Raw genomic sequence first — 25,853 nt, forward strand, 5'->3', positions numbered from 1 at the left:
TGTAAACATGTCTGCTCCATATTCTTAGTTTCCTTAAAAATTCTAAGATGAAATGTATGAAAAGTAAAACACAATCTCGGGATTTGTCTGATCTTTATTTATACCTTGTTCTTCGAAAGAGTGATGTTTCATGAAAGGTTTCCATAAATTGTCAAAAGAAAGTGATAAGTCTTGAATTAGAAAAAGGTACAGAGGAAGTAGTTGTAGATACAGTGAAACTTCTAAAAGACAATGCTCAGACAAGTTTAGTTCAATGCAATCTAAGTTCTTGCAGGCTTATTGTAAGTTTCAAAGTTGCTGGCAGGCAAAACTGTGTAACACATTATACACCTTGATCCTCTTTAAGAGAGCAATTTTAAAAAAGGTAAAGCACAGTTTAAGAAAAATCCTTGATGTTCTCTATTACAATCGCTATTTCATAAACTTATTAAGGACCAAGCATAGTTGTAAGGCCTATTTATACATGTGTAATACTACAGTACACAATAACATGCACGTAACCCTTTTTCTGAGGGTTCAGCTGTAACTCAGGCACACTTCTGTGGGGCACAGCTGTGTTGACTAGATTATCATTACTGAATTTTTCATTTTAAGCTGTGAGAGACCAGATAAACAAAACTGTGCAAGATAGAAAAGGTGAAAACAAAGCTGAAAGGGAAGTTGGTTGCTTAGCAACTCACAAGAAGGTTTGGAACTTTGCAAAGAAGAAGAAAGCAGAAACTGGTTTTTATTTTTTTGGCAACTGATGTCAGATTTGGCAGCTCAGCAAGATCAACGACCAATCCTTTGCCAAGATGCAACAGAGGCAAACATTTCCTCACCTTGATATCAACCTTCTGGCTAACATAGAAAGTGTTCTTGATGTAGTTGTGAGCAAATGGATGTTTAGCTTAGTTGTGTTAGTCCTAATTATCATGCATGCGTATTAGTGAAAAAGTACTACTCAGAAATTGTGACTGATGCTGCTTGCAGAATCCCTGCACAGTAAAATGTGCACAAATGAATGTGACTGTGTATATGTATGTGTATATATACATATATGGAGCTAGAGAGCAGAAGCAGCTTGAGGTTCTTTGGATTGAAAATGGACATTGTGGAAGCAAGATAGGTTAGCAGAAGTTTAGGAGCAAAAGTTTTGGAAGAGAAATCTACCATGTGTGGCACTAGCCTGAGATTATACATGGTATGCTATACAGAGGTTCCTTCTGTGATATGGATCACAAACTGGACTTGGCAGTGACCCTTCACCAGCTGAAGGGGGATGGCTTTCTTCCCCCTTACAGAATGATTTAGCAAAATGGGTCATCTAAAAGGAACCATGCCCAGCCTACCTATAAGGGAAGAAGTTTTCACAAGTAAAATACATTGAGAGATTCAGGAAATGCATTAGTAATCCACCAGGACAGCGTGGTATCTAAGCAGACATTAAGAAAGTTAAAATGTGGGCTTTGTAAAGTTACAAGTATTTTGAATAATTTGGTAAACACAGATAAGGGAAAATTTGGTACCACAGTAGGTCTAGAGAAGTAAACAGAGAATTTGAAATCCGAACATCTGTCAGATGAGGAAGTAGCATCAGCAGTATTAGAAGACAAACTCACAGCAGGTAAGTGTTCACCAATGGATCCCAAGTGTACTACTGAGCTCCCAAACTGCTAGATAGTTCAGTTGCTTATGAGAACCTGAAGGGAGACCCAAGGGATATATGGCCAGGTGATTTTAAGAATAAAATGATACAAGGTGATATAGCAATTGCAAACTGTAAACTGAACATAGTGAACTTACATGTTAGGCATATTCTAAACCAGGCACAATTTATGTCATTTGCTTGTAATGATTTTGCTTGCTTTTATTTTAAATTTGAGAAAACCTCAGCCAAAACCTACAGAATGTGCCTCTTTCCCTAACTACTTCACGTATTGTTTTCAGCATATCCCAGTTCAGACTTATTGTGTAATAGACATAAAATACTTAAGACTGAATAACTAAAGAGTAATTCTCTAATAACAGCTGAACACATAATGATAAAATTAATGATAAAATCCTCTTCATTGATGGGAATGCATAAGAAGTCACTCTGTGTGTTTGTAAATTATCCCTGAATAGCTCTCCCATTCTGTCTTTTGACAAATCTGTTATAAAAAGCTTCACTTGCATTTTATATGGTTCCTGGGGTCTTTATATAAAATTAATCTAGCCATAAACTCATAACTACAGGCATAATGTGTATCATCAATTTGAAGTAGAATCTATCTCAGATTTCAAAATTAAAGGCTATCATTATTTACTTTTAAAATGCTAACCATCTCTCCATTAGTTTGAAGAGAATTTTGATCAAAGCTTTATAAAAAGTGAAGTGTTAGGATGTACTGTAGAAGTGTTGAATCCATTAACATTTGTCAACTGTTTAGCCTGAGTGATTGCATTATTAAAAGGGTAATTGCCTAAAAAAGTAACATATACAGTCATAATCCCAGTGTATATCCTCTAACTTCAATGAGTAGTTTTGCTTCCAGAAGTACAATCAATGCCAATTTTGAAGTCAAACAAAAATACATTAAGATTCTTTAGATAGTGCATTATTTTGTCCTGTTTCATTTTGCCCTTTGCCACATATCCCGTTGCCAAAGCTGAAATACTATCCATGCGTCTATGCTTCCACAGGTTAACTCTATAATATTCAATTTCAGTTATGTGTGAAAACCTAACATTCACTCTACAGTAAAAGAAATATTCATTCACCAGTCACATTAGACTCCTCAATCTGTAGAATTTTCAGTCTAAGAATTTTCATATAAATCATAGTAAAAATAAAAGATATTAGTAAGTTTCTGCAGTAGCACACTGTATAAAAGATGCATAAATATTAGCTACCTGTTACCATAGGCGTGACAACAATTAACCTGGCTATGGAAAAGAATTGTAAGAATTACTTATTCATCATCCAAAAAAGAGAACCAACAGACATGACATAAATGGGTAGCAATCATAAACAGAAAAGCAGTTAAAACAGTGTTGTTTCACAGTCAGTTCAGCTTCAGCTGTACTAAGAAAAAACCTGAAAACTCAAAGTCAGTACCAAGGCATTAGCAAGCAGACTGGGCAGGACTGAGAGGTTTTTTTGTTTCACAAACACAAAGTCCAAATGAAAATCATAACTGCTTATGCAAGGTCACAAAGCTTAGTCTGTTGCAAGCACCTGCTCTGTATTTAACAAAAGTGTCAGTGCCATATATACTTCAGTCATCAGTAGACTCATTAATCTAAAGCTAATCACTAGTGAGCTACACATTGTCAAAGAAATCACTGATGTTTGCACTGATTGTGATGTGGGTATATACCAGATGAACTCTGTCCAGACAAACATATTTCTAGTGACTAACGTGAGACAGATGTGCATGTATTGGAACACCACGTAAGAATGTAGAATCATCTTAAAAGTGAAAGGCAATAATATTAAGATTTAGAGTTCTTGGGATCTGTATTTTCTTTCCATCAGTATTATTGCAATTTCAGAATTTGTTCCACCTTACAAAGAAGAATGAGAATATCTTTAAAGATGCAGAATTTTAAAAATGCTTTAGATCAAACAATGTATTGTTACATAAATTTGAAGGATTTTATTTGGATGCAGCTGAAGATAAATTCAAAAGGGAAAATTCAGAAACAAATAGGGGATTTCAAATGAAAAATAAATCCTTGTTTCCTTATCAGAACTTTCTTCAACTTTTGATAAGCCTATTGTAATTCTAACTACATTACAATAGGAAGCTGCAATTGCAACTGCCATGCAGTTGCAACCATAAATAGTATTTAGCAAATTGCAGTGCTCCAAAGATATAATCAAGTTTCCGAGTTCACTTATTTTTTAAAGTTCTTTGAGGACTGGAATGGGTGCAAAGAAGACTTTGTGGTGCCCCATTCATAATTCCTGCTAAAGAGGTCCCTACACTAACCCAAAACCCAAAGCTCTCTTAGCTGTTGTCTAGGAATATGCTGGGTTGTTCTGCTCCAGAAGGGATCCTAGGAATTACTAGTCTGTATGAAGTACTGGTAGGGAAATGAGGCCCTAAAGAAAACAGATGCCAAATTGTCAGTGCAGATACACCTCTTCACCTTTTGTCAAATATCTAAAACTATGACATGGATGAGGAAGAACAGTATCTAACCCTCAGCTTCCCAACAGGATGTGAAAGCCCACATTTGTGAAATCAGAAGTTACTGCAGGAAAGATCAATCTCACACCTTTTCTTTCTGAGGCAGCTTAGGAGTACACAGAATAAAAGGCAAGAGACAGAGGAAGAAACTGGCCAGACCACATGGTTAGGATCATCGTCTGTAAGAAAGACTAGAAAGTCTCTCCATTCTAGCTTTCTGCACCTCCTTTACTGCCTTCAGTAAAAGATACACATGGGCCTTTTTTCACTGTTTTGTTACTGTGCCCTAGCAAAATAAAGTTCCCAGTGTACAAACCAACACTTCCAAAATGTCAGGGCTTTATATACTAAATATGTGACAAGCCTGGATGTTAATCTCCTACCAGTTGGCAACATAAAGCGGAAAACTGTTCATACAGAGCTAATCAAGACATTGTCTATACTTCCAGTGCCATCTTAGGGGAAAAGTGTGTGACTCTCATAGGAAGATGAGCAGAATAATGTTCAGTACCTCTGCAGAGACGCCTCTTGGCAGCAACTGGTGGTAGCACATTTCTTTAAAAATAAAGTGCTTTTTTAAGGAGAATTACTTCTGTATCTACTGATTACACTACAAGAATAGTAGTCAAAATTTTACTCCTGGAGCACTTTAGGATGTCTTAAACTGAATCCAGTGTGCAGCATGTTTGTAATAAAAAGGGGGGGGTATCATTATATCAATCCATAGGGGTTAAAAAGGAGGGGAGTGAATTCAGATTTAAAAAAAAATACCTTATAATGTTAAAAAGTATTACTAGTATTTTTTATAAATTTGAGCATTACAGTAGTTTTATAACTCTGACTGTTAAACTGGATATACAGTAGAAAACTGTCTATAAAAGCAGAAAAGCATGTTGCGAGACGCTACTTAATGAATATTTTTCCTTTTTTTAATGTGTTTACTTACGAGATAATGATGCCATTATCGATAGAAAACGTGTCATAAGGTAGTCCAGCAATATTCCAAGCTCTGATCTTTACTGGTTCTCCCAGGGTATTTGTTAAGGAAAAATCATCAGAACAAGGAATGTTTCTTGTTTTACATAGCAATACCCACTCTTTAGTTTGCATCTAGATAAAAAGAAAAATAATAACTGAAGTTCTGCCTATTTCCAGATTTTTCAAACCATTAGAAAAATGTAGTTTTCAACCCTTTTCCCATAACATATGCTACATGCAAGATCATTAGATCTTCAGATGGAAAGAAACTCATCTTTCTGCATAAAATGTCTAAAAATGTCTTTTAAAAATGCCTTTGTATGTGACTTTTATGTATGAAATACAAGTTTATTTGATCAAAGCCTTGGTATGATTTCATTTACCATTTCAGTATAAGTAATAATATACTTTATTCATATTTGTTTGAAAGAACAGTACAAAATTTTCTAAGAAAAAATGAACGAAGGAAATACATTGAAGGAAAATTTGAAATAAGGATTACATCCAAATTCTATGTTAAAATGAGGCACATTGATTTCTTTTCTCTCTTCATTTTTAGCAATTTTTTATATCCTGGACTATCCTGATTTTCAAAAGAAATGGAGATTAATTTATATGGCTGAATTCAGTGGCAGGTTTTGGTGTTCAGGTTTGGAGTTCAAAAACTTTCAAAGTCAGGGTAATCTTGACATCCAACATTTGTTATAGCTAAAATCAGCTTCCATGTCAAAATTTTGTATTCAGAATTCACTAAGAGTTACAGGCACAAGTCTGCTACATTACTGAGCTATTTTATCTTTTGTCTGGTTTTGCACAGAATTAGACCACTTTCAGAACTTGCTTAATTTTGATGCTGTTGAAATAGAACCTAATTCTGTTTTCTTTCAAGTTGAAGAGAATTTAGCCATTGAATGAGAGTAACCAGAGCTATCATCAGGTATAAAGTTACCAGCAATTGCTTCAGAGAAGAAAAAGCAACCAAAGAACTCCATGCCTTACACTGGAATAAGGAGAACAAAGGAAGAATTTCCCCTGAGAATCTTAAAAACAAAGCTCAAAATACTACAATAGTTTTGGTTCCACTTATGAATTCTATTAAAACATAAATAAAAAATATAAACTTTGTAATAGAAGAAAAAATAATTAAATTTAATTATTACAAAACACAGGGACAAAATCCCTGCACGTATTACTTTTCTGTAGCTGGATGTAAAGGCTCCTAGGTAAGCTACAATTCCTGATGAAATAAGTATATCTCCAGTCAAATTGGTGTACTTCTGTCCCAGGTCCAAAGCAGTGTCATGCCAACGAACTGTCTCGCCCCCAAGGCCACTAATCAATTGTTCTGCTCGCTGTAGTTTTTTGCTGCATAAGTCAACCTCAGAATGAAAAAAATGGCCGATTACATGATGACTTTAAAGACATTTTACAAATATTAGAAGCATTCAAGGACTATTTTCCTGTACAGTGTTTTCTTAAGTAATTTCATCAAATAGAAAGCACTTTTGTATTATAATAAAAATTTTAAAGAACAAAAACAATCTCAGTACCAGTACAATAAAATCTATTCAGTTACATTTTCATCCAAATAAAGGAGGAAGACCAGTATAAATCATACAATTCAAAATAGCTCTGTATGCAATATGGAAGATATTCATAGTCAAGGAAATTATCTGTATGTATGTCATAAAAGAAACAAAAACACCTCCAAAGACATCACTGTCTCATGAAAGTAGGTATGTTTCTGCAAAAGAACCAACCAATCAAAAACCCCTAAACATACCCCATCCTTATGAATACATATTCTGCATTTCTGTTGTTGGTTTTTAATTAAGCCATCTTTCCAGGCATGTTTATAACCTAAGAGGAATTTAATTCAGCTGTGTTAGAATTCATTACGATTAAGTAAAGACACATTTCAGCCACAGGATAGGAGGAAAATTGTCAACTCTCCCTGCTGTTACAATCCTGTCTTTCTTTTGGTAACCATAGCAGGCAATTTACACCACAGTAACAAAATGCTTGTGCAGTTTATCCCTCCCTTCTACTTCCAAACCGTATCAGCATGCAGGAGAAACACACAAAGAACTGACTTTAACTACAGACAAGAATTAAGATTCCACTTCAAATTCCAAAACTATTTTTGTAAAATAGCTCAAGATGATGCACAGCAATCTTTAAAATCTCTTCTAAATATTGCCTATTTCTGCACATGTGACAGTTCTTACCAGTCAGGAGCAGAGTTTACCAAAAACATTCTCAAAATTGCATTAGTAGAAAAGGCATAAATAAACTTTCAAAACTTTAAATGTACTCACTTGCAAGTTAATAGATGAATCAAATTCTTAGTGCAATCATCGAAAAATTATCAAAAGCAGATATAAGTGAGAGTGTAGGAGAGGGGTATCAGTTGGTAAATTCATAGCATCTATATTTCCTATTACTTTAAAGCATTTATTCCCAATGCTTTGCCCATTTATAAGTTCAGGACCATTACACCAAAATAAAAAGATAGTTATCTGAAATTATGACATATTGGCAGTTGAAGAATCATTTGACAAAGAAGCAAATTTTAAAGAATTTTACTGTATATCCATCATATACCTGATTTTCCAAGTCCGCCTTCTCCTGTTTCTTGGATTCCAACGTATCCTGGAGTACAGCCAATTTATCTTGAACCTCCTTCAGGTCTGCTTGTTTCTGCCTTAGGCTATCCATAGCAATCTTCAGTTCTCCTTCAGCTTGATTCAACTTCAGCTTTTTGGGTGCAACATTTTTTGCCACTCTAAAAAAGTCAAAGAATAAATTAAACAACAAAAAGCTACACTCTCACTCCAGGGTTGCTATTTTAAAAATTAACATGGTGCAAGGTCCTGCACCTGGGTTGGAGCAATCCCAGGCACAGCTACAGGTTGGACAGAGAAGAAATTCAGAGCAGCCCTGCAGAGAAGGACTTGGGGGTGTTGATTGATGAGCAAATGAACATGAGCCAGCTTCAGTGTGCACTTGAGCCCAGAAATCCAACCGTGCCCTGGGCTGCACCAAAAGGTACGTGACCAGCAGGTCAAAGGAGGTGATCCTGCCCCTCTACTCTGCTCTCATGAGACCTCACCTGGAGTATTGTGTGCAGTTCTGGTGTCCTCAACATAAAAAGGACATGGAACTGTTGGAACAAGTCCAGAGGAGGGCCACGAGGATGATCAGGGGACTGGAGCACCTCCCATATGAAGACAGGCTGAGAAAGTTGGGACTGTTCAGCCTGAAGAAGAGAAGGCTGCTTGGAGACCTCATAGCAGCCTTCCAGTATCTGAAGGGGGCCTATAGGGGTGCTGGAGAGGGACTCTTCATTAGGGACTGTAGTGATAGGACAAGGGGTAATGGGTTAAAATTTAAACAGGGGAAGTTTAGATTGGATATAAGGAAGAAATTCTTTGCTGTGAGGGTGGTGAGGCACTGGAATGGGTTGTCCAAGGAAGCTGTGAAGGCTCCTTCCCTGGCAGTGTTCAAGGCCAGGTTGGACAGAATCTTGGGTGACATGGTTTAGCGGGAGGTGCCCCTGCCCATGGCAGGGCGGTTGGAACTTGATGATCTTAAGGTCCTTTCCAACCCAAACCATTCTATGATTCTGAAAAATGACATAAAACTTTTGCAACACAGTAGCTCATGCAGTATTCCATTTCATATCAATCTGATGATATCTAAAGATAATCGGGTTTTGCTTAATCTTAGAATCATAGAATACTTAGGGTTGGAAAGGACATTAAGATCATCTAGTTCAAAATCCCTGCCATGGCTAGGGACACCTCACACTAGACCATGTCACCCAAAACTCCATCCAACCTGGCCTTGAACACCTCCAGGGATGGGGCATTCACCACTTAAGCAGTTTCTGCAATTTTTTCTTTAATAACAGGTAACAGTTAAAAGCAAAAAGGATTATGCTTCCAAACTGTCATATTTGAACACAATTTAGAATCCATTATTTGTGACATTAGAAATACATAAATAATCATATATATTAATATTCACAAACACTGTACACACATATACGGCCAACTCTGTACAAAAATAAAATAAAATACAAAACACAGGAAAAAAGCCATCTTTTCACTTCCAAGAATCTATTTTCCAGTTTTCAGGATTTCAGACTTTTACACAGGTACTTTTGTGAGGAGAGTATTGGAAGTAACATATTATTTATCTATCCAAAACCAACAAGCAACAAAATGTGTTAGAATGTCCCTATGCTCAACTGAAATAGCATTTCACAAGTATTAACCTCATAATTAATTAATCCACTCTCATACTCAAGTTGTAGATCTGCTTTAAAGTCAACCTTTTTAGTCAATTTTCTCTCTGTCAGTTGGTACTTGTAATGTTAACAGTTGCTCTCAATTTGAGAAGTCTCTCAAGCATGCATTTACTAATATTTTGGTAAAGTAACACAATATCCTCTCAAATGAAGGCATGCATTACCTACCATCACTTAACATTCAAACTACAGGTTGACTTTAGTCACCCAGTGCTGATTTACTGTTAAATGTGAGTTACAGATGTTTCAAATTAGGAAGCATCACAAAAAATAAGCACACTTTTTCAGTGCATTGAAAGTGTAACAAAAAATATCCTTTTGTCTTGATATGATTACCAGAAACTTCCAAAGGCATTTCAATAATTCCTTTAACTATTTCCTGAGCACATTGTTGCTCCCATGTCTTAGAAAAATTCAGAACTGAAAATCAGGCTCTATACCTTAACATCAAAATAACCTGATCTCTTTAATCAAATTTATTTTAACCTTTCAAAAATTATCTTTATACATACTTACGTATCATATAACTCCATGGCTATGACCCATTTGCACAGACCCTCTGCTGCTGTGGAAGCATTTCGAACCTTCTCTGGTACAAATTCAGGATTTGTAAGATACTGTTTTCTTATGATAGCCATGTAAGCTGCAGGAATGTTATCCTTGTCATATTCATGGAGAGACTGTAGAAATCTTATGTCACCCAGAAGTCTCTTAGCAGGACCCCAGAAATCCTCGATTTTTTTCCCAGAACCTGATGGATCTGGAATCCTATCTGCTTTGACACCTTTAAGGATGCATATAGCTTCCATTACAAGCTTGACACCAGAAGGAGGACTCTTCATGGACTTAACCACTGTAATATCCTTAAAATTATAGTAAAAAAACCACCTTTAGAGCTCTGAACACAGGTGTATTGATTCTTCTATTACAACAGAAATAATAATAACCTTTTTTCATGTCAAGATAATATTTTTCCGTAAACATTTGCTGTTCTCATACTTGATAATTCTAAACACCATCTATAATATCAACCTCATAGCACAAGCCTGCATTGTCCATGCATATTTATCATTTTTGTTTGCTTGGGGGGGATGTCCAAACTTATTTCATTTTTTTTTCCATTCTTTCTGGTCTTTTCTCTAAGGTACTATGCAAGTTAAACTAACACTGACTTATAGACAAAAATCTCTGAAATCTAATCAACAATCAGTTCAGACAAAGCAACAAACTCTTATGTGTAATTCATTTTTAGTTGCACTTTGTTCTGCTTCTAATTCAGCACTGGGCATGGCAGCTCAGTTATAGAGTACAGATGTTCCAGTGTTATGCTCTACCCTTCACTTCAGGCTGTAACACAATACTTCCAAGCTTACCGGATCACAGCATCAGCGGATTAGTAGATTTAAGATAACAAGGTAAAAGCTGCCTTCAACCCAGAACTAATGATCTATGCTCTTCAAGTACAGCAAATAAATCAATTAGTATTCTGGTCAGTTACTGAACTCCCAGAGTGAGCCGAAGGAGAAAAGAGATAGCTAAAAGGAAGACAATTACTGGGTAAAAAGTACTGACATTACAAAAAATAGCAGGAAATTAATAAGCAAAGTTTTAACTGCAAATATAGAATAATAAAAGAATGAAATACTACTACACGTATGTGTACAATTAATTAAGCAAGGGGTTTTTAATCTAAGGATTTATGGAAAATAATCTCTTTTATTCTTCCCAAAGAATAACTCTGCATGGAAATACAAATATTCTTTCTAAGAGCTTTTCTCAGAGAACACATACTTCAGCGAATTAAAGGATTTTTTAGATTCTCATGTTTATTTTGCCAACTAGTTTTAGACTTTGAGAGCTTGCATATATATGCATATAGGATTCATATAGGATCCATATAGGATTGCATATATATGCAGTTCAGATAGAAAAAGCACCTGGAGTGAGTATGGAAAAGTCCAGAAAAAATAACCAGGAAAGCAAATTTGATTTATGAGAAAAGACTAAAAGCATAGTGATTACTTCGTTTATAGAAAAGAAAACTGGAAGTGCTGAGATAAATGAGTACAGTCTTTAACTGCATAAAAGATAAAGAACCGTGTTCACGGGGGGCAGGACAGAAACAAGGTTAAGTTGTAATGAGTAAAATTAAAAGTAAACACCAGGAAAATCTTCTTAATGATAAATGTGTAAAGTGAAACAGATTACCAAGATTACAGTCTGAAGAAGACAACTTCCAAAGGTCCCTTCCTAGTTCTAAATTTATGTCTTTGTATATGCATTGCTAGAAACTTAGATGGTCAACAATAAATAACATTTAAGACTGTTATACTTTCTCTAATCTTTGCTGAACAAAGAACCATATGAGGTACAGAGATCCTTTTGACTTCAGATACTCATGTCAGCAGTACTGAATTACGTGTGAAGGGTGAAATCAAAAATGAGAGTCCTGTACAGATACTCAAAGCTCTCCCTGCACGCAGAGCTTTTGGAGTTCATCATGCTATTTAAACATATTTTGAGGAAAAAACTGGGGTTTTTTTCCCTTGAAAGTTCCTACTACCTTTTTTTTTTTCCTCTTGTATTACAATACTCCCTTCTTGGAGACACTGAGTTATTACTTCATTAGCCTTCAAAGCCTCGTTCTTACCTTGTTATGCCAAGTATAATGCAATTGCCTTGAAGGGACTAAGTAGCTATTTTAGCAAAGGAATTCAATGATTTGACAATGCCAGAATCTAAAACTTTTGATACCAAGCAATAGTTGTAAGTAATAAAAAAATCAATTTTTCTGTTTCCCTGAAAGTTTTCAAAATCTTGTTTTCAGCAACTATAGCTGGAGTATATAGTCCATCCGTTATCCAGGCAAAGGAAACCTGAATATCCACAAAACCAGAGGCGGCTGACTCCACTGTCATACGCTTACAGGGAAGCACAGAATTTCAACATCAGTTTCTAGGCTCTGAAGAACTGGATATGAAAATATTAGTCGAAAAGCTGGCAGGTTCTGAGTAAGGAAGTTAAAAGCGTACATTTTCTAACTTCTCCATTGTTGAGTCAAAATATTTTTGTAACTATGAATTTTGAAGTGTCCAGAATATTTGGTCTTGTAATCCATAAAAATTTTGTTACAGCTTTTACACTAGAAAACAGACACAGTAACATGTAAAATCTGAAAAGGCAGATATTCCATACTTTTGAAATCTGCATACCTCTCCAGTATGTAAATACGTATTGTTAGCCATACCTGTGAAGTGAGAGTGTCCAGGGCAGCCAGAGCATTTTCTAAAAAAGGCATGGCTTGTGCTAAGTCAGCATCACATTCATCTTTGATGGCTTTTGCAGCCATAGCCTGCTCATTTGCCACTTCTTCATCAGCTTTCACGACTTTTTCAGTTTTGGCTACTTCCAAAGATTCTTTTTCAATAACAGCCATCATCTCATCAACCTGCTTGCTAGCTACCCGTAGCTGAGGTTGCAGAGCCTCCAGCTCAGACTGCATGGAGGCTACTTGAGACACAGCAGAGTTCAGTTTCTCCAAGCCAACTTCATATCTTCTTTTCAATTTCATCACCCTACTGAAAACAAATAGTACTTTATTATAAAGGTATTTTATCAGTATTTGACCACTTAATTCATTGGGAGCCATTCCCCAAATTTTGTGCTACTCTGAATAATCAAATGCTCTGTCAATCTTGTTTGATTTGCTCAACAAGCAGTAAACATAGCAGGGATTACTTGAGCCAGTCTTGAACTATTCTATCATGTATACTCAAAGATTGGGATATAGACAAATAAGTGATCACTTACAGGTGAATAAATGATTGTTAAGCTTCTGCCCCTTTGTTGGCAGGAGCTAGAAAGTCAAGATGGCATGGTAGTAACAGACCAGAAAAGAAGAGGGAAGAGATGGGGATATGCCTATGCCTGTTATATTAGTTACCTGTTGGATTATTAGTTGAGGTGAGGTTGAAACAGAATTACTATCACTTGGAAAATCATTTTAGCATCAGTGAATGGCTCTGGGGACAACCAGTAGTGTCAGAATCAAGAAATTCCAAAGGCACTGGATCACTACATTCAAAACAGTGCTCCTTTTTTCCTGGAATATCTTGCTGTATGCAGTGTTTCATACAGTGTGTTGATCAAATTAAGCACTTGTCTTAATTGTTATGGTAGTGTCTTACCAATGAGTAGGAAAAGAAATAAAAAGGAACTTTCCCTCACCAGCCATGAGAATAGAATAGATGTGCACATGCATACAGAGGTCCTTTCTACACAGGCATAGCACAGCTGAACCCTGTTAGCAAGCCACTGACACCTATCAAATTGAAAGTCGTTTTCCCACATAATATCTTCCCCACATCCCTCAGAGAAGCATGAAGTAAGCAGACTGCATTAATTACTCTGGTAGCATAATATACATAATCAACATATAGCAATGTCACCGGGGATGTCAGAAGTGGTCTAACGCAGGTATGTTTCGAGAGCATCAAGTCAAGACCTTTCATCCAGTGAGAAAGCATGCGTCCTATGAGTCCATTTTATGCCATTCTGTCAATTTAAATTAACTGAAAACAATTCACTTGTTTTGTTCCAATTAGCTATAAGAGATAGAAAATATTTTTAGTGAACTTGAGCTCCTTTAAAAAAGGTCACATTATAAATCCTTACGTGCGTTTCTTTTCAAGTAGACTTTTAAAAGTGTAGATTAATTCCAAGTATGAAGTAGGTGTAACATAGTTGTGTCTTTGAAGCTCTGCACAGTATAAGTCTGATAAATCAATGGTAGATGTATGAAAGCTTTTACACATATCAATACATCCACTTCGAGTTCCTTCTGACATTTCAACATCTTCCAAGAAGCGAGAGGCAACAGCTTCTAATGCATCTTCAGGCCATGACTACAACAAATTAATAAATGCCTTTCTCTTATTCAATATTTCACACTCACAAATCTTAACACATTTTTAAAAAAAGCATTTTTACCTCATTTCATAGGTAAAGTTACCAAGGCACAGAGAAATGACTTCCTAATGAAAAGATCAGCAAATAGGACAATAAAAGAACTGGAAAGAACCAAACTACTTAGGGATTCCGTTCAAGCCCACTTTTCATTTCATCCAGTACAAACACTGTTACTAAAAGGAATATTTTGCATTTTCATTCCGTCCATATGTGTGTGTGACTGTCTCCACTCTTCCTCTTCAAAATAACCTTTAAAGATACAGCACTGCATTTTAAGACTTGATGAAACTTAAGCTCCTCAGATTCTCTATATGATTAAATTCTACATCTTATATATTCTAAGTTCTTTTGCACAGTCAGAATATAGTTTTATTACAAAGTAGTGGGGAAAAAATCTATATCAAAAGTTCTGTCTTTGACAGGCATATCAGTTTCAAACATTTTGGCACCCTAGATTCTGCCAGTCATAGTAATATAAGAAAACACTACATACCTAAGTCTGTAATGTCTCCGGTTCTATGTTCATTCAGGTATATGGTCTTATACCACAGGTATTTCCTTGATGATTTTGCATTCAGCCTATACTGGCCTTTATTACAGTCAGAATGGTTCTAATGGTGTAAATAATTTAAAACATAACACTAAGAATATTCAAGATATTTTCCACCGCTAACTTGACCAAAGAGAATTACTCATTATAAAAAGGCTTGAAATCAAGTTTCCATGGCATTTCCAGTGGAATACCAACAAAAGCTTTGTATTTACCTGAAACCAGTCCAGTGTGCAGCAGTTAACAAGGGCCGGAAATTTACGAAGGCGATTACGAAAAGCATCTCCAATGGGACTCATTGCCAGTACTATATGTAGCTGATCTCGACAGCGAGCAACAAACATGTTAAAAAGAGCTATAGGACTGCCATCTGTCTGTTTTGACCTGTCCTGTTGGCGATCTATTTGACGCATTTGATCACAAATTTCTTGTTTCTCATCTACTGCAAAGAGGTTTGGCACTTCACCTGCATTTAGTAAATTATTAACGTCTTCTAAGAATGATTCCTTTTTAATCTGTGTATCTGTGAACAAGAAAACTCCCTGTGTTTCTCCTTCAGCAGATTTTCTTAATATGACTTTTAAGTCTTTATGCCACTCGTTGTTACCATAACTTTTAGTTATTTCAACCTGAAAAAGGTTGTATTCAGCCATATGGGCTGCTAATCGAGTAAGAGACTGCCGGCCACTACCACCAACACCAACAAGGAGGGCATGGCTGCGAGGCTGTTTCAAAATGCGGGAAATTCTACAAATATGTTCGATAGCAAATCGGAACAGGACAAGCTGCATTGGCTTTTTGCTCATGTTATTAAACTCTTCAAGGTGACTCTCTACAACTAATCTCAATTGATCCACATTATTAATCTCTCTGTATGTAGTGTCCTCTCTCTTAGGGTCATGAAAATCACAAAACATTAGGCTACGCAAGTCATCTTCTTCAACTCGGCCATCACTGTTGAAGTCCAGATTTTGGAAAAGTTCATTAAAGTCTTCATTTAAGTCATTTTTCACTACTTCTTGGATAAATCCAACAAGCCAAGCCCGGTCAGGATTATCCACCAAGCGATCATAATATACTCTAAGAACCTGTATAATAAAGAAGTAACTCTTTGAACAGCTGCTTCTGCTCTTGTACCTGTACTTCTTTTAGACAAGTTAAAACAAATACAATTCTGCAAAAGACTTCAAAATATAAACTTAAACTTCGCTATGTAGAAAACACTACACAGATATTTAGAATTCATTTGAACAGTTAAGCCCAGTAATAATGCTTCTGAAATGGAAATCCAGATGGAAAATACATACACACACACATATACATATATTTATAAATGTTATTACATAAATGCATAAAAGGCTGCTGCAAAGAGGGTGGGAACATGTTGATCTTTCCACTACAGCAGGATAGGACAAGTTATAGTGTTGTATTTCAAGAAAGAAGACTGCAACTGGATATTAGAGTAAAAGATAGTGAAGAACTTGAACAGATTGCCTGGAAGTCTGAATATCTTTCATCTTTACTTAGAGAACTGTAAGAAATTTTTAGGAGGGAAAAAAAAGTAATCCAAAAGTTACTGCTGTTCCTCTCTTTAGGTGATCCTGCTTTGGGGAAGGATGATGGATCATCACTTCCATAGTTCATCACTTTCATGCATTCTAATGATCACTTACATAGTCATTTTATGCTGATTCGATTCTATGAACTATAGCTAAATACTTAAAGGCAACATTTTTCAATAACTTTGCTTTCTTTTAACCTAGAAAAAGAAAAACCACACAACAAAAAAAAACAAACACAGAAACCCCAGAGCAGATATCGCTTACATGAGGCCTTTCCCTTCTGTTTTTAAAGATCACTTCAGATCTTTCAGTGTGTCTATCCTATTATGACTGAAAGACAAGAAGCATTTGCTGAAGACAGTAAGCTCAAGAATTTCTTCCAAAGGCAGCCCAGAATTAAGAAAAACAAGAAAAATAATTAAAAAAAATAATAATTAATAATCTCACTGTTGATTTGGCCTTTTTTGGAGGAAAGAGAGAAGAAAGAGAAAACACTGTGCAGGTATTAAAAGCAGCAAACAGAGTCTACATAATCACGTGAAAGTGAAGGTTTAACAATCAACTATACTACTGAGATACAATTCATATTTCTTAAAATGTCTGATTTCCTCTGCTTATAAATAAATCCCTTCTCATGAGTGTGATACCAATTCACAGCTATTAGCCAACAGGAGATGGAATTACAAAATACACAAATTCACATTTTTCTTACTTGAAACAAACATAATTCCTTATTATTGAGTGATTTACCTCATGAACCCAGAGACGTTTTATCATGCTGTCAGATTCTGTTGTTTCAGGCCTTGACAGGCAAACACCTTGAATAACACGTGAAAAGTCACGGAGATTGAACAAATAATGAGATTTGGCTGGAGTAGGCAGTAGAGTCTTCATAGCTTCCTTATGTATATTCATGGTTCCATTAATAATTTGTGGAGTCAGTTCTACATATTCTGATGGAAAGCTATAACTAACAAGTTATAAAAGGTGGTAAGCATCGAATGATTTTCACAATCGCATCATATTTAATAAATAAAATTTTACATGTACACAGATTTACTTATAAGTTCATGCCAATTTTTAATTTCTATGATTATACTTCCTCACATGTAGCTTTAAAAAAAATCTTAGCTCTGTCACTAGATAAACAGATTAACTCTGCAAATCCAACCTATTAACTATGGAACACGCTGACAAACTGCTATGTTATATAGCTAATTATACCCTTCTCATTTTTATGACTAACAATGGAGAAGTCAGGTCAAATAGCTCTTGCTGTCTCCTGGGACTTCTTTCCCTCAAAGGATCAGAAACTGTCACAAACTTAGTCTAGAAACAGGACATGATCACCTTTTGAGGCTTAGCTGTCAGAATGGACAGATAATGAAAGCTGAAGTCCATTCCTAATAATGCAATTAAAAATTACGTAGTGGTGAAAGGCCAAAGAAAGAGTAAGCCTTTTTGAAACACAGGAAATTTAAGAGCAGTTTCCAGTTCTGTTCTTTGAACAATGACTAACCAAATTCTATTCTTAGTTAGTATACATGAAAGAATTCTGTATTACAGAAATACATCAACTAACTGAATTAGCCCTAGCTAATATAAACCTCTGTTAGAGACATCAGAACAAGAACTTTACTATTGGAGTATTTTAAGATGAGCCCTGTTTCTGTGGAGTAATGAATAACTCAAAAGGCACAGGATATAAAAGATCATAATTTTCTTTTTACCAGCAGTGTCCCACAGACATATCTTGGAGACTTCCTAGTATAATAATTTAAACACTGAGTTTGATTTTTCCCAGTACATAGAGATTACTTACCATATTGTTAAGTGCCAGTCTAAGATTCTAGAAAAAATTGTGTACATGGATTCATCATCAAAGTCATTAATAGTAACTGTATTAAAGTGTCGCAAGAATCGTGGGGTTACTGGGTTTCGACCTCCACCTAAATATTAGAAAGCATTAATGGTATAACTAACAGAAAAAAAGACTAAAATAAAGCAGTAAAAGCTTAACATTTTTTGCCTGATCTTTGATTCAGCTAGCAGGCCCACATTAAAAAGCACCATACTTTGTCATAAGTCTAATAAAAACAACATGTGACAATCAGTTCTGCCATAACCAATAGTCTGCAAAATACAGATTGGAATCTCAAGTTATAGATAGATAGATTTGACACGATTTTAACTATGCTTCTGTTATATAAGAAAACTTTTATGATAAAACTCCAAAACTATGTGCTTGATTTTCAAAGCATCCTAATGAAAGACAACTCTGCAAGTAATGTTGCATACTTTATTCATTTAAAATTTTATCCCAGTTCTAGAGTTAGGATTTTTTATGACTAAATTGTGATTTGAACAATGAAGCTATTTATGGAAATAAGGGGGTGTAAACCAGAAAGGTATTGGAAACTTGCCCCTTTTGTTTAGAATTCAGGGTTAAGTTGCTGCACAGTGTGTTCAACCTTCTTACAGCAGCCAATCAGAAAAAAACCTAGCTGAAAAGTGGGCAATCTGCTGTCTCTAACACTGGGAGCATAGATAAGGGCAACCAAATTAGCATGGTAAGTTCTTTTAAAACAGAGGTTGGAACTAGATGATCTTAAGGTCCTTTCCAACCCTAACGATTCTATGATTCTATGATTCTATGTGACTTTGGACCTAAGGCATGACCCTGGGCTAATAAAACTAGTACAACTGGCCTGGAACTGTCTCCCATTTGGCCACCTGAGTCTGCAAGCAGAATTAGTGATTGTCTATATTTAACTGTGCATGCGTTACTAGTATCTGCTGAGGATTCATATTTTATGCGAAATAGGCCAGTTATTTATCCTGCTTCCTTCCACCCTAACTAAAGTCATCTCTCAGCCACAGCAGATTACAATACTTCTCAAAGTTTACATGTGCACTGATGGCAAAATTACGCAAGCTGTTTAGATATAAATAAGACTTTCACATAAAAGATAATCCTTTCCCAATATAAATTTTAAATCTATTTAACCAAGTAGCTTTAAATGTTCTTTAAATAGCTTTGTATTTGTTTCAATAGCAATACATGCACTGATTTCCAATTTTCAGTTCCTAGTAGAAGAAAAAAAACAACACAGGTTAGAAAGAAGAATATAACTTTGCAAGTTCTGGAAGTAGCTCCCTGTACAAAGCTACTGAAATAAAATATTCAGCCTTGAAGTCAGCTGATTTGTAATATTTGACACAAATATTTAAGACCGTAACTTGTACATTTGTTCAGTCCATTTTTTTCACCATTTGACTGGAAGAGTACTGGAACAAAATCAGCTACAAGCTTTCCTGGGAAAGCAAAATTAGAGCCAATTTCAGAGCAGTTGAAAATCACACCATCATGCTGGAACAGGAACATAATATGAAAGGATAACTTACAGAAAAAGCTTTACAAAAAATTAACATGTAAAATTTCAAAATTCTTTCACAGTTTCCTTCTGCTCAGTTATTCCACACATTGATAGTTTCAACTGCGTGGATGACACTGCCTCTAATTTAAAATGATTGTAAGAGCAGTTTTGCTTCTTTAGGAAACCAGACAGGTGAAACAGCAGTGGACCCCTATTACATTGGGCATGCATCACCAAACACAAAAGCAGTCTCAGCAAAGAACTGGCATGTTCTTTTGTGTGCTTGTGTGTGTAAATAACTCTACAAAATGAAGGAGGAAGGTCTAAGGAGGCTGAAGCAGACAACAGAAGGAAAGCACCAATCATAGCCTGACTTAATACTGTAAATGTGCTCAGCTATGGTCTGTTAGAGGCACGGCTGTGAACTATTCTGTAAAAAAGAAATTGTTATACGATTCCTGCAGTAGTGAAGGAAATAGATTGTATAGTTTCTATAAAACCGAACACAACAGAATCAAGTAGACATTAATTCCTCATTTTAACTGACAAAATATGCCAGATTTTTTAATTTTAACTAAATAGGTCATATAGTAAATGTGCATGCAGGCTATCAGAAAAGTAATGACCTCTTTACATCATATGCTTTATTTCTTTTTGGACAAATAAAGTAAGGTTCATGTGCTTAAGGATATCACATAGTCCTATTTAGACAAGTTTTGAATAAAAATTACTGAAGGTCAATGGAGGGTCCCATTAGACTACAGGGATTTCATAAATACTTTGTAGATACATTCTTGTTTTCCTGAGAAGAAATATTTCTTTCTCTCAAGAGACCAATACGAGTCTCTGCTGCTCCCCAACCACTCTACTATGACTTCTGCTCACGCTCCCTGCAAGGAAAGGGTTCCTTGAGTCCTATCATAAAGACCCAAGTTGTAAAACTATTCAGCAATAAGCATTCAGTCTTCGGAAACCAAAGAATCATGAAAAAGCATATAGGACACATCTCTTACCTGGTGGTCCCATTGCACACACAATTTGAAGATCTGTAAGTTTAATCTTTGAGCAGTCTTTAAGGTCATACCAATTCCAGTGATCTAACCACTGCCGCAGTAATTCAACAGGTGGCTGAGCACCATAGACCTCTCGTGCTGGCATATTAACATCATCTACAAATACAACCTGAAAAGAAAAGCAGAAAGGATTTTGCATTTATTCATTTTACTGAACATATGCCACTGTTCTGCTTGATTCTGGAAACACTGCACATCAATTCACTCTCATTAAAATTAATGGTAGTAATAAATATAAATACATGGTTTTGAAAAGTGGCCCTAAGCTCATATTGGAGTTTCTGCTGAGATAAATAAAAATCAAACTTAAGAAGTAACTATGACATTCTAAAGCCATTACAAAACATACCTACCAAGGACAGAAAAACTGTGCTTCTAAATTCTGAGTGTATTTAATGAAAGATAGTAAACTAATACTTGCTATTTAAACCTTACTCTGCTACATACATGGCTTTTCTTGGGAAAAAAGATGGCGTGAAGACAACCCAACAAAAATCTCAAAAGGTTGTGATAGATATGTATGATTAAATACTGGCACTTTCAGGATGCCTGTAGACTACTTGTATATGCAGCTTTGTTTTTTATTTCTTTTCAGTATTTCCTAGCAATTTTGTTTGTATTTAAAGGTTATTTACATACAAAAATGTATCAGTTACCAATTTTTTCCCAAAAGGTGGTCCAAAAATTCCTTTTCTCCTCTTGTCCAGCTTGGACATTATAATATCCTGAGTCTGAGCTGCTGTAGTTTGCGCTGAAAAGTTAACGAGCAGTGGTGTGTAGACATCTTTATTCAAATTATTTAAAAGAAAATTCTGGAAGGATTGTGAAAAGGAGAAAGTTAAATATCTATATCCACACATCAGCAAATCTTATAGCACTTTAGCAAATAGCAATCAGACATTTTTGCACCATTTTTATATCATTTAATATTATTCATTAATTTATTTATCTCTAAGAGAACTCTAATAAGTATTTCATCAGATAAACCGATATTCTTGAATAATTGAAAACATAATAAACTGAATTTGTCAGGGAAAAATTTCTACTTCCAATATAGACATTTTCACATTTTCTCAAGAAAAAATAAATATATATACCTAGTGTATTATATAAATCCAGTATGTTAATATTTTGCACTTCATACTACTACATAGTACAATTAAAATTGATAAATATTGCCTGTACTAATCCACACCCAAATCTGCAGAAGTATCCACAGGTCCTAATATTCATGCCTAGTTTTGAAGATTTTCCAGGAGTATTTAATTTGAAGGGCATAGCAAGAATATCTAATCATAAGCTTTAAAATACTACTGTCAAGACCGGCAGCATTTTATAATACTAACTGCCTTCCGAAGACCCTTACATTAGCTGCAATTAACCTCTGTGAGAAACCTGGATCAAAGTCAGCATTTCATGTAAGACTGAATGGGACTAATTTCTTACCCACATGTGAGTAAAAAATACAGGGGGAAGAAATCCTCCCATCTCTCCCAGCAGTTGTCAAACAGCATTATTGCAGATAAAGTAATGTCTCTAATGACTAGTCTAATCTCTGTCAACAGCTGTTGAGACCTTCCAGAGTATATAGGGATTTTTTTCAGCAGAAAAAAATGTTTAATCTCTATCCTTGAAAGAAAAAATCTGAGCTACTCCACAACAATATAATAATGCCAAGGAAACCATAGAGTGATGGAACTTAATGACCATATTTACTTTATTTCTTTGATCAGTTCTGAACTCCCAAGAAATATCACATTCTTAACAACCCTCCCAGGAATTAACTGGGCAGTAGAAACTAGTTAAGTTCTTCATTAAACAAAATGTTTTACTTTTATTATATTTCTGACATCAATATTCTAGCAACAGTCCTTTATGAACAGATCTCCTTCTAGTCTTAATATTTATTTTGTTCAAAATTATTTCATAAAATTAACTTAAAACCAAAAATAAGTTAAAATAATTCTTAGTAACTTCACAGTTAATTTTTATCACAGAAAAGGAATGAAAGATACTAGGTTCAAGACCATGAAGCCAAACGTATTTTATCTGTTTACATAAATCTTAAGTTTTGTTCCCTCTGAAAAACAACTGGGTGTACACAGGCTTCATGCTGATTGCATTGGAGCAGTCAACGGTAGCAAAATCCTCTACATAGGGACATACTCGTACATTAAGTACAAATAATATAAAATTTGTGCCACTCGGCTTCTACCTCCTCTCTTAAGATTTTCTTGGAGAACAGCAGTAGCTAAAAATGCAATAATGGCTTTGCCTTATCTCCACTTACGTATACCCTTTTTGCTTCAAAAGTGTACTTTCCCATGGATATAGATGGAACCCTGTGAAAAATGCTGAATTTGGAAATTTTCTGTAAGTGAACCTCAACACCATGAACATTCTACTGGCACAGTTCCATTGCCTGTCAGGCTTTAATAGTCTCCCAGAAAGAGATGCCATCAGAATTTAAGCCATGGCATCTGACAGATCTGCCTGAAGAATTAAAACTCACATTTTTAATCTCGACTACTAAAATGATTTTCTATATTACTCGTATTGTTATTTTAGTAGCCACATGACAAAATTAAAGTTAACAAAGTATCACTTGGTGACTTAAGGTGAAAAAAAAAAAAAAGGAAACACGATCCCAAAATAACTATGACTCAATTATGTCAAAAAGATAATAAAATCTGCTTTCAATCATACAGTCTGACTTACTCCTCTAGACAGAAAAAGTGTATTTGTAGACATGGGAAAAGAACCCAAAACCTTTATCTTGAATTCTTATTCTAATACCTGAAGTTAAAAGACTTTTTACAAGACTGTAATTCCCTTTGACTAGAATTTCACAAGCTCTGAGAAATATGTTGCATTTGGCTGTATTAAGTCATTACTTACATTAAATGCTTTAATTACTCACTGTCATGTGTTTTGATTATCATTAGGCCCAATCAGAACTAGGTATATCTTGACACTTTCAATATAAAACTTAAAAACCAGCTGTCAATAATTTTTCTCTTCAGCGCTCATCTTATTTATTAAACAGAATTCAAATCATATTCAAAGACAAAATTATTAAGCTTCTCTATGGTATGGATCAGTACAAAGATATGGGAAGGTAATGGGTAAAATATTATCCAGCTAGATATAACTTAGATAACAACCACTTGATTTTTTAAGAACAGCACTTCTGCAAATCAGAATACATGGATTCAAATCAGCCCTCCAGAAAATGAGGAACATAGTGTGAAAATGGGTCTGGTCTGTGAAAAGTTTCACTTAGGTGATTTGTCTACTGTTACACAATCCTATGGGGGATGAGGGCATGGAAGTGTGTCACCATGCAATTCAAGAGTTTATCATAAGGAATGTACAAGAAATGTCAAATTATTGTATAATATTACATGATATCTTTTGACTTACACATATTTCATTTCATAATATACCAAAATTCATTTCTCATTTTCCTGTTTTTCTAAAAAAAAGTCGTATTCTCATCTTACCCTTTTCATAGCTATTTCTAGCATCAGAATTGAAGTACTTACAGTAATATAGGTACTCTTCCCAGTTCCTGTGGGCCCCACAAATATAGAAGGTTTTTGATGTAATGTCAGCAATTCCATCAATGCCATGTATCGAATAGTATCCAGAGTTGGTACAATTATTTCATTAAACATCATACCATTACGTATAGGAGGAGCTGATTTGAGTGCTTCCACCCAGGGTTCCCAAATTCCTGGTCCCTATTTTAATTTATTTAAAAGTCATGTATTAATAATAAACAGGAAAAAAGAGCATAGAACCAATGGAAATAGAAAAATCTAAGTTCTATGACTTAACAGATGAGGTTATGAACCAATTTTTAAAAGGATTAAAAAATAATTTCATAGGTTGCTCAGTTTGTTTCAAAATTCAGTGTTTTCAATACAAGAGTACTCAAAAAAACATAACACCTCTGCCTAAAGCATACAAGTACTGAAAAACAAAGAATGTACCTTACTTTTTACATCTGTACACATATTTTTTATATATATATACACAAAATGAGATAATACATACACTTATTTACGCATTATATACAGTACACATATAAATACATTATATACCTATATAGATATATACATTATATACATATACATATATAAATATATTAAATACAGTACATATATAAACATGTACCAAATTAGGAAATTACTGTATAAAAATTTAACCACTAAAACTAAAAGAGCATAGGCAGCCTTTTCACAGACTCCAGTACCTTCAAACTATCTGCCAATTTGAGGGAAGATAAATTTTAACACTGAATCTCCATAGCACAGATTTCTCTTTTAGATCAGGCTAGTAGAGGAGTCATAAAAGATGTCAAAACTCTCCATCAGTAAATGAACATAAGGAGATCTTTAAAAATTGTAAATAGCTCTGAAACAACTGCATATTCTATCATATCCCCCCCAAAAATTCTATCTTGAGATAAAATATGAAACTCTACAGATCATTCTCTCTTTCTGTCTTTCTTAGAGGGGCCATATTCTCACCTCTGTACACAAAAAATCCCTTTACTGTAAGTACATGCTTTTATAGATTATGATCAGAAGAAATAAAGCCTTTACTGATGATTGAAACCTCAGCCACTTGGCAAGATGCAAGAATCATCCATGAGCTGAAATCTAGACAAAAGTAATTCTTATACTTCTACAGGACTTCACAGGGATCACAAACTCAAAAAAAAAAAAAAAAGGTACATTGATTTTATCTTGGAGTCTCTGGAGTATACTAGATGCAGAGTGAATTTTGCCTCTCTACTGGGAGAGTGGAGGATCAAGGATTCACATCTTAATCTCAGGAAAAAAAAAGGCAGAGAAGAGGCAGAGAAGAA

General features: G+C 35.1%; 1 protein-coding gene across 3 annotated transcripts in view; it reads right to left on the bottom strand.

Annotated features, from left to right (window-relative positions):
• Window positions 1-25,853, bottom strand: part of DNAH7 (dynein axonemal heavy chain 7) — a 108,500-nt gene that overhangs the window by 29,229 nt on the left and 53,418 nt on the right. For all 3 annotated transcript variants that reach the window (XM_057419911.1, XM_057419910.1, XM_057419912.1), the window contains 12 exons: window positions 24,523-24,720; window positions 21,634-21,789; window positions 20,918-21,086; window positions 18,350-18,476; window positions 17,278-17,497; window positions 15,181-16,053; window positions 14,122-14,351; window positions 12,695-13,025; window positions 9,964-10,310; window positions 7,740-7,920; window positions 6,329-6,514; window positions 5,104-5,267 (listed from right to left, as the gene is read on the bottom strand). In XM_057419911.1, the coding sequence (XP_057275894.1) occupies window positions 5,104-5,267; window positions 6,329-6,514; window positions 7,740-7,920; window positions 9,964-10,310; window positions 12,695-13,025; window positions 14,122-14,351; window positions 15,181-16,053; window positions 17,278-17,497; window positions 18,350-18,476; window positions 20,918-21,086; window positions 21,634-21,789; window positions 24,523-24,720 (3,182 nt within the window). The remainder of the gene's footprint in view (window positions 1-5,103; window positions 5,268-6,328; window positions 6,515-7,739; window positions 7,921-9,963; window positions 10,311-12,694; window positions 13,026-14,121; window positions 14,352-15,180; window positions 16,054-17,277; window positions 17,498-18,349; window positions 18,477-20,917; window positions 21,087-21,633; window positions 21,790-24,522; window positions 24,721-25,853) is intronic.

The sequence above is a fragment of the Pezoporus wallicus genome, unplaced genomic scaffold, assembly GCF_028554395.1.
Source record: "Pezoporus wallicus isolate ANWC-B61680 ecotype Strahan unplaced genomic scaffold, APGP_CSIRO_Pwel_v1 contig_4710, whole genome shotgun sequence".
NCBI lineage: Eukaryota > Metazoa > Chordata > Aves > Psittaciformes > Psittacidae > Pezoporus > Pezoporus wallicus.